This window comes from Argiope bruennichi, chromosome 1, assembly GCF_947563725.1.
Source record: "Argiope bruennichi chromosome 1, qqArgBrue1.1, whole genome shotgun sequence".
NCBI classification, from domain to species: domain Eukaryota; kingdom Metazoa; phylum Arthropoda; class Arachnida; order Araneae; family Araneidae; genus Argiope; species Argiope bruennichi.
Genome location: NC_079151.1, coordinates 145,450,189 through 145,459,667, shown reverse-complemented (window position 1 = coordinate 145,459,667; position 9,479 = coordinate 145,450,189). Strand labels below are relative to the sequence as shown.

General features: G+C 28.4%; 1 protein-coding gene across 2 annotated transcripts in view; it reads right to left on the bottom strand.

The window, feature by feature from the left end:
• Positions 1-516: 516 nt before the first annotated feature.
• LOC129969300 (metabotropic glutamate receptor-like) overlaps positions 517-9,479 on the bottom strand; it is a 46,564-nt gene continuing 37,601 nt past the window's right edge. For both annotated transcript variants that reach the window (XM_056083804.1, XM_056083813.1), the window contains exons 2-5: positions 6,818-7,439; positions 5,359-5,627; positions 3,949-4,184; positions 517-871 (exon numbers count right to left, since the gene is read on the bottom strand). In XM_056083804.1, coding sequence (XP_055939779.1) covers positions 735-871; positions 3,949-4,184; positions 5,359-5,627; positions 6,818-7,360 — 1,185 coding nt within the window. In that variant the 5' untranslated portion in view covers positions 7,361-7,439 and the 3' untranslated portion in view covers positions 517-734. The remainder of the gene's footprint in view (positions 872-3,948; positions 4,185-5,358; positions 5,628-6,817; positions 7,440-9,479) is intronic.

Below are 9,479 nucleotides of genomic sequence, written 5' to 3'. Positions count from 1 at the left end.
TACAACAAATATAATAACATTCATAACATACACATTAATCAAAGCTACTATAAATATACATGCAAAATCAAACTCTTTAGGGCTTGTAAGTAATGAGGTAAAGCATTTCCACTTATTTGAAGTGAAATATTTTGTCCATTTCTATGTGTCATATATTGCTTTACAGCTAGCAATTATTAACAAATCACAATAAAAAAATTATTGTGAAGATTTATAATCTTGTATTTATGTTAATAAACTTTTAAAATGTGAGTAATATTTACGAAAATAAAGTGTAAAATAAAATAATAGGGGAATGATAATAATAAATGACAGGGGAGCATAGAAATACAATTTTGATGGTTTCAAAATGGAAGAATGCAAGTCAAAATATTTAAATTATGTAAAAATATCCACTAGTCGATCGAAAATAACTTGAATTCTTTCATATATCAGTCATACTAGAATATCGGATATTATATATACATATGTGAGTGTAAATACATATATATACTATTAGGATAAAATTGTCAAAAATATTGCAATGTAGATTATTTTATTTACTTTTCATTTCAGCAACAGAAAATCATTTCCTTTCAATATTCTTTCAAACTATTATTACGTTTCAATTTATTTTATAAGAGTCACTAATTATTCGAACAATCTTCATCAGAACGCGACGGGTTGCTATGCTTTCCAAAAAGGGCCCCATTATATTTATAGAGAGAGAGAGGGAAAGGAAATTTCGTTCCAGTTTAATATAAATGGGAATGATTAAACGATGACCCGTTGGACTTCTTCATGGAATTCATATCTGAAGGTGGTGGCTCCATCTGTTGGAAACTTGGATAATCATATCGCCACAGTCGTGATGGGAAGCCTCGACAATAATCTATGAAAATAAAATAATGATAATATAAAATAAAACTTTTAAGAAAATGGTGACACATCAGACTCATTATGAATATGCATTATTACAATTATACAAATACAATTACAAGTTTGTAATCTTTTCAAATCAGTATATATTAACAATCGGGTTGATTGCCAGAAAATCGGAATATTGAACTATATTTAATCTGCTATAAATTATATTATTTAGCGATTTTCCTTCCAAATTTTATGCAAATATAAAAAATTGTTCAATTTTATATTTCATGCATGTAATCCTAAAGACACTGAAAGACCAATACTTACCGAGAGAAATTTATTATTTTTATGGATCAGCTTAATACCATTAAAAAAATAATTGAATTAATGCTATTTTAAGAATTTTAACCTTGTTTATTCTATGCTTTTTCAAATTAAAGCTGGCCAAGTACATGTTATTCAATAGAGTAATTCACTGTAACTATTTCAAATAAACTTCATGAAAAGAATTTTAATTCGTATTTATTGTTATAATTAACTTACCTGAAAATATACTTACTCACTTATGTATTCTCAAATGCATTTAATATGCAATAAAATTACTCACTAGCTAACTTGAAAGTAGAGAGTCTGCCATTATCCATTAAATAAAGCAAATGCCTTATTTATATTTTCCCCCTTTGTTTTAAATTTTCTATAACTAGAGTCTTGCTAATTCGAAATTTCAGAAACCACATATGAATTTATTATAAAAATTTAACATTTGGATGAAATATTAGATTGATACTTCTGTGTGAAAAATATTAATCCCATTCATTCATTTTTAACCATTTTCATTAGTAACATAAATGCATTTTATTTACAGAGATTGTTTGCTTTTTTGCCCTTTATTTACAAAGTAATAAGTTTTTCTTATTTATGTCCTCTACATTTGAAATTTCATTACAAGATAATTTGTTCGTGCATTTAGGAATATTGCGAAGATTCATACTATTTATTTGTAACATATCCGATATCTTTCAAAAGCATATTGCTTTACTACTAATTTTATGCAATTATAGACTTTATTATAAGTACTCAAGTTTTGATCAGAGGTATAGAGAATGTACATTGTTCATCAAGTTTAGATTAGGTCGTTTTTACTTATCCGAAATAAATTAAATCTGGTTTTAACAATTTTCATAAATACTTGAAACTTCATTGGAGTTTGAAAGTGTAGATTTATGCCATTTTTCAAAGCTACAAGGTAGTTTCTGGCGAAACACTTATTGGAATATGATTTTCAGCACTTCCCCCATAAAATGATATTATATTTAATAAGCATCAAACCAAAATGGAAAAGTTTTTCAGTGATAAAATAATAGGAAATTGCAGGCTGTTTTTTGGAGAGGACTTCGTTATTTTGGACTAAGGCCAGATGATCAGAATACCGGTACGCCATCCTTTTTCATATTTCCTTGCCGAAATAGAGGAAGTATGTTTGATATTAGATATTCCATTAGCAAGTGAACCCCTCCCATACGAGAAGGGTTATTAACCAAAACATATTTTCATCTGCTGACCTTCTTTTTTTAATCCTACACAACTCAGAGTTTTAGAGTAATCGCGTTCTTAGAATACTTGAGACAAAAAAAAAAAAAAAAAAAAAGTAAATAAACAAATAAAAAAAAAACTGAGGGATTAATTTCAAATTCCTCAAAACCCAGTAAATTTAATTTTGCTTTGATAAGACAATAATTGGTCATTACTATTTACAATTAAAAGTTGGCCCCATATTATTTTCCTGGTATTAAACGAAAGTTGCATTGATAATATAATATTTATATTACATGTGTAACCAATTCTCTGATTATCGTTATATTATTTTATAACTAAATCAAGTTTTAATGCAACACATTTTTATTGAGGCAGAACTCACAAATCTGAGCCCCTGGTCTAAAGAGGAGGACGGCATTTGAGCCAGATTCTGTTTCTCCAGATAACACGCTACACTAGCCAGATGATCTTTTATCCTCTCGGCAAATTCAGCCAATACCAAAACATCTGCCCGAGCATTCTGTGAAACCGGATATGGTAAACACGACCCTCCAATCACAAATTTGATTACCCTATCATCGAAGGCTAATGAAATGTAGTGGAAACAAATTTTAAGATTTCACCTAGTATACATGTGGTTTATTTGACTATCGTTTGATTATGACGTTGCAAGATGCATACTTATATTTTAAGCTTTAAAAATTATTAAACCACGAAAACATTCGTGAGTTATAAAATCATTTCCTTATAAATATGGTATGAGAGCAATAATTTAATTTAATTGATATTGTGTAATTTATAAAAAGAATGAAGAGATTGAAATTTCTAATAATTTAATAAAATTGATACATAATTTGAAAACTCGATATTAGGAAAAATAATTGAAGAGGAACCGAAGGGCTGATTAATGATGACTTGTGCATTGTAGAAATAAGGGACATATGAAAAGAAACATATTAGGCCACGATGTGTTTCAAATTTATTTTAAATGAAATGTTGTCAATTTAGGATAATTTATTAATTAACAAAGAATAATTAGTTGTTTTTAAAGTGCATGCAGGTAAATTCAATAAATAGATCTTAATAAAACATTTAATAATTCTAGTTTTATTTTCTACAATCCTTTATTTCCTTTCAAGCAATTTAATCCATTGCACTTGCGCAATAAGAAACAATAAAAAATTAATGTGATACTAAATATACATTTAGGACTGTTGTATTTACAAAAAAACATCAATAATATAATTTTTAATTAAGCTTTATTAATAAGCAATTATCCTTCATTTTATGACTGATTTTCAAACTTTCCGAACGCGAAAAGTTAACGACGAAATGAAAACATTTTTGAAGCCCCAATTCTAATATATCTGGATTTGTTTTGGGGATAGAACTTTTTTACTTTCACAAACTGTGAAATCAAATAGATAACTTATAATAAATAAATATGAAATTAATGATATCTCGAATTGTGGTATGTGGAATAAAATAGCGAATCAAGATTGATCAGATCGTGTTTTATTTTTATGAATTAAATTTATGAAACTCATCAACAAATCGGCGCACCTGCATTCACTTGAGATTGCTTGATGAGGGTTCCCTGCGTGGAGCTGGGTAATACCGCATGAGGCTGAAGGTGCAGGAAGGAAGGGGTGTGTATAACCGAGTGGCTGCCACCTGTAGATCCCGTACCCATTTTGCTTCTGGGAGACGACAGATGAACAGCCTTGGGGATGAAGATGAGGAGAAATATGACAAGAGATGTGCAAAGAAGACCGAACGCCTCAGCGGGAGCTTCATATCTGCAAGAATAATTTAAGAAAATAATTTCTTCAAATAAATTATTGGATGGAAAAAATGAAAATTAATCAGAAAGCAATTATCTAAGCAGTTGTCGCAAATAAGATTGATTCTATTGACGTAATAAATTTTTGACACAGTATGAACAGAATCTTAATAAATGTTCTAAATCGTCATTTGAATTATTTAAAAATTTAACTTCATTCGAATTACTTAAAAATTAAGTATAATAGCCCCTCATGGAACTCTTACAAAGGTTTAGTAGTTATATCTAGTACTACTTTATATTTCCATCATATACCTTTTTTTTGACATCAATTGTTAAAGCAAATTAACAATGTCAGAGAACATATTGTAATATACAGTGACAAAAATGCATAATATCTATCTATCTTTCGACAGTCATATCATATCACAAAATATTGTCAATATTATGTATATAAATAATTTTCTAGCAAATAAACCAATAAATAAATACAATTTCAAAAAAAAATTATCGTTGCAAATTTAAATTTTTTATGCAAAATGAAATGAAGAAGAAAAATTCTTAAAACCCTACACGTTAAAATAATTCACTAGAGCAAGGTATACCCCATTTATGAAATAAAGTAAAGGTGATTTTATTTTTGAGATTAACATATTGAAAAACGTAAAGGGGAACTGAATAAATCAGTATGTAATATATTTTTCTAAAGATATAAATGTATATTTGCATGCAATTTTCATTTAAAAAATATGATTACAAAATATCTAATGCACTTCATCTTTAGTTGTACATTTCAGGAACGTTGAATTTCGAAGCACAAATAGGACCATTTAAAATTTCTTTCAAGATTCACTATCATTTTGAATCTAAAATTTGAATTCATTTAATATATGTCAAATTAGAATCAAAAGTTAACCAGACTAATATTGTTTCTAACCTATTTGTCTTGGTACTTGATAAATATTATTTGAAATTAACGCTTGTTTTTATGCAATTTCATTCAAATATTTTCTTGAATAAATATTTAAAGAATAATTTTAATTAATTCAATTACTTTCCACATATAACGATAATATTTAACTAAGAATTTGGAGGAAACAATTTACAATAACACATTTTTTACAATACAATGACACAAACAATTAATATATGGAAAACCACTCATGTTTAAGAAGAATATTGCAAATAACCTTCTGTCGAAAATGATGGCGACAGAAATCCAAGCTACCCATAATATAAGTGCGATGGCGATGGACACACCGATGTAAACGGCTTCTTTGTTGTTTTCTCGCAGGGACCTAGCCCGGATGGAGGCGATGATCACGAAAAACAACAGAAGCATCACGTAACTCAGATAGAATATTCTATCTAAGGGGGATTTGCCACACACCACTTGAGAAGAAGACAGAGAAGTCACGTTGGGTGGTTCATATACCAGCCACTGAGTGACGATAGCAATCTGAAATAAATAAATATTTAAGATCAAATGTAACATTACTATCATCGAGCATCTGAAAAATTTTCTTACGTATGATACTAAAGCTTTACCAGACAATTATTAAGAACTTGTCATGAAGCTTTTCAGGTGGACCTCTAATTACTCTGCAAACAATATTATTATTTCTCGTCCTGATTTTGCTGCTATGTAATATATCAAATTATTGCATCTATGGGAACATGAAAACATATGACCGAAGGTGACCAAAGGGAATCCCAAATATTATCTTTCAATCGATTTCAATTTCAGATAAAAGCATTTTCTTTTACTCAGTTAAAATCGAAATCTTAAGTTATCTTTCATTTTGGTTGTTACCTAAGCTATCTAATAATACACAAGATGAACATAAAATGGGATCTAAATAAAATGTGTGGTATTCTAAGTCATTTAAGCATAATCTATTCGTTCAAAAGCAACAAAATCAGAAGTGCCCACAAATAAAAACACGCTGTTTCAATTTCTAAATAATGAAATTATATCCAAAGCAGTTTCCAATCAAAATGCGGCAGTTGCTTTTAAGAGAAATTAATGAGATTTACTTAAGGGTGCTATTATGTCTATATGAAAATAAAAGTGTTTCAAATTGTTTTCATTTATAAGCAAATAATCGTTCCGTGACATTTAATTTATTGCCCCCATTTTGACATGAAAATTAACCGTTTATTTATCCTTACATGCAACTAAAATTCTCTCAACTATGAAAGTTTAAAAATCAAAATAATGCATTAAATTGGAAAGAGTTTTTTATTTCAAATACTTGTTGCATGCTTTTAAATAAATTGTTTTTCAAACTCAAATCATTAATATGATTGATTGGTAGTATTGAATCAAGGAATTTATTTCAAGTGAAATATTTTAAAGTTAACGAAAAGTAAAAAAAAAAAAAAAAAAAATAAATAAAATAAAATAAAATTTTATTTTTACAAACATGAGAAAAAATCATGATAAATAGAAATGCATAACAAATTTTAACTTGACAGCATTGATTGAAAAAGCATTTAATAATAGTAAATTCTTATGTAGTAATTATTTGAATTCGTATCAGTGATGTATTTAGATTTATTCAATATATAGCAAATTAAAATGCAAAAAAAAAAAAAAAATAAATAAATAAATAAATAAAAAATAATAATAATAATATTAATGCTTACCTCCACAGCGATTATGAAAAACAACATAAGTGCTTGGAAGGATGCGTTGAAATATACTCCATTATGTATTTTTAACAGGAAAATGCACTTTACCAGAAGCGTCCCAAACACAATAGAGTAGGCTATACCAACACCAGCGCGAGTAATTCCACAAAACAGCCAGTGAGGTTCTGGAACGTACAAGAGTCCAAGGACAGATGATAAGAAGAGCCCCAGCAAAAGAACCTGCCCAAGAAATAAATGCCGCCTTCCACCACAAGATTTGTAAAGGACATAGATCTCAAAAATCATAATGGCGGCCACATTGAATAACGCAAAAGCAACAAGTGGAATGACCCACGGTTCATCTCGGAACTTGAGGTAAAATGGTACTTCTGGCACAGTCCGATTTATAAACTCTGTGACAACTGTGAAATTTTGGTTTTCATCCGAAATCGTGAAATTTTCCATGTCTTCAACCTCCGTTGCGTTGTAAGATGTTTCATTGCTGGACTCTTGTTGAGTAAGTATTGTCAATTTCGTCAATGCTTCAACACCTTCCATGCGTGTTAGATGGAGATTTCTTGTAGTTGACGAAATGATTACCTTCCTCTCAGGATAGCTTTAAAATGAAAGAGGGATCCTGAAAATTAAAAAAAAAATGTATGTACATTTTAAATTCAAATTTAATGGATTAGAAAAATAACATAATATTCGAAAAATAATCAATGAGGAAAATACTCATCACTGTTGAGCTTAGTATTTCTTTAAATTGTAAAATAAAAAATAATACAACAGATACAATATAAATAATTTAAAAATTAAAAAAAATAAATGAAAAATTTACAACAGATACATATTTGTGTATCCAGATACTCAACAAATATTCATAATTTTCTTGTTAGAAATATGTCTTTTAAATATTTTTATTGTGAAATATATATAAAAATTGTTAGTTACAGCTTCATAATTGAAATGCTAATAAAGAAATAAGATATATAGGATTTTGAAAGATGAAATGCTAAATAATAAATAGGACCAACAAAATATGTAGAATAATATTGCTACTGAGAGATCTACATCACAGAGTATTTACCAACAAATATTCTTTCAATACAAATTAACAGGAAACTTTGCGATTAGAAACGAATTTACAAGAAAAATTAAAGACATTCAAGCGTCAGTAAATGCAAATACAAATTCATTCTATCACTGGAATAAAATGAATAAAGAATTCAAAGTTAAGTGACATTCAATTGCAAGTAAACTGTTTGCGAATGCAAATTCATTTTAACACTGGAATAAAGTTAATAAAAAATAAAGAATTATATAGCATCGGTTACATACGAATAACTAATAGATTGCATTCTAGTGAAAAGTATTTTAAATGCTGTGAAATATTAACAAAGAAAAATATACAGATAACAAAACTCTTTACGTTGAAACGTTTACTGAAATTTGTATTGATGAAAGTTATTTAAAGTAAGTGAAGAAAATTATACGAAGAAAAGAAATTGAATAATAAATTGTTTTCCCATACAATTTTTTTTCTTAGGAACATGCCTAAAAATGAATGATTCGCGTAATGAAATCTATTACGCGCATATTACTTCAGAGAGACTTTATATCATTCATATGAAATATCACAGAATTTACAGAATTTGGTTTGCAAAATAGTACAGCAACCATTGGTGATATATAAGATATAAAATAAGAAGTTAATTTTATTATTGGCTTAAGAATAGGATTCTTTTAAATAATGCTTTTTAATGAAAGGGAAGTTAACGTGAAGAATCTATAACTTAATTAAGCACCAAATAAAATGTATTAATCTGTAACATAATAATATTAGAAAGCTTTTTGTATCGAAATTCCTCACAGTTCAGAGCTGCATTTTCAACTTTTTCTTATCAGATGCAGAAACATGATAGTACTCTTTCTATAATTTATAATTATTTCTCGCATTCATTTTATAGATCATACTAGCGAGATATTCCTATGCTGAAGTTTCAGTATCCACAATAACTCTTTCACCGTATCTTCTTGAAGAATGTCGTGGCGAAACACGCTTTCTCTTTCTGTCTCAATTTAGTTCTTCACGTTTTTCTGTTTGGCGATAATATCGACTGATACAAAAAATGTACTGACTCGAGAAAGAAAAGAAAGGCAAAAGATTTGTATTTCTCGCATGTTTCATACGGGCGCGTGACGATAAGTGGATACATTCATCTAAGATAACAAATACTTTATGAATATCTAAATGCATATAACCACTACTATGTTTCATTTTCTTGACAGCCATAAAATTATTGCTTGTTCCTTTGATAAGGATTAAAGGACAACACAGCACGCAGAGATTTCACCAGTTACAATATCTCACAGATAAGGATCTTATGACCAAGAATGGTAGAGTCGTCATGCCAGAATTCGTTATAAGGAATTCATGGTATCAAGATTTTTTTACGACAGTAGCAGAAAGTAAAATGATGAATGCTAGTAAAATAATACATATTTGGTCTCCATGTTTTCTTTCCATGTTGATTAAGAAATAAAACTAAAATTTCTAAACCTTTAAATGATTTAATGGTTTTTACACAATATCAATAAACTAGCATTGTATAATGAATCTTAAATTGAGCTCATGAACTTAAAAACAATATGTGACAATATTTAAGATGTAATT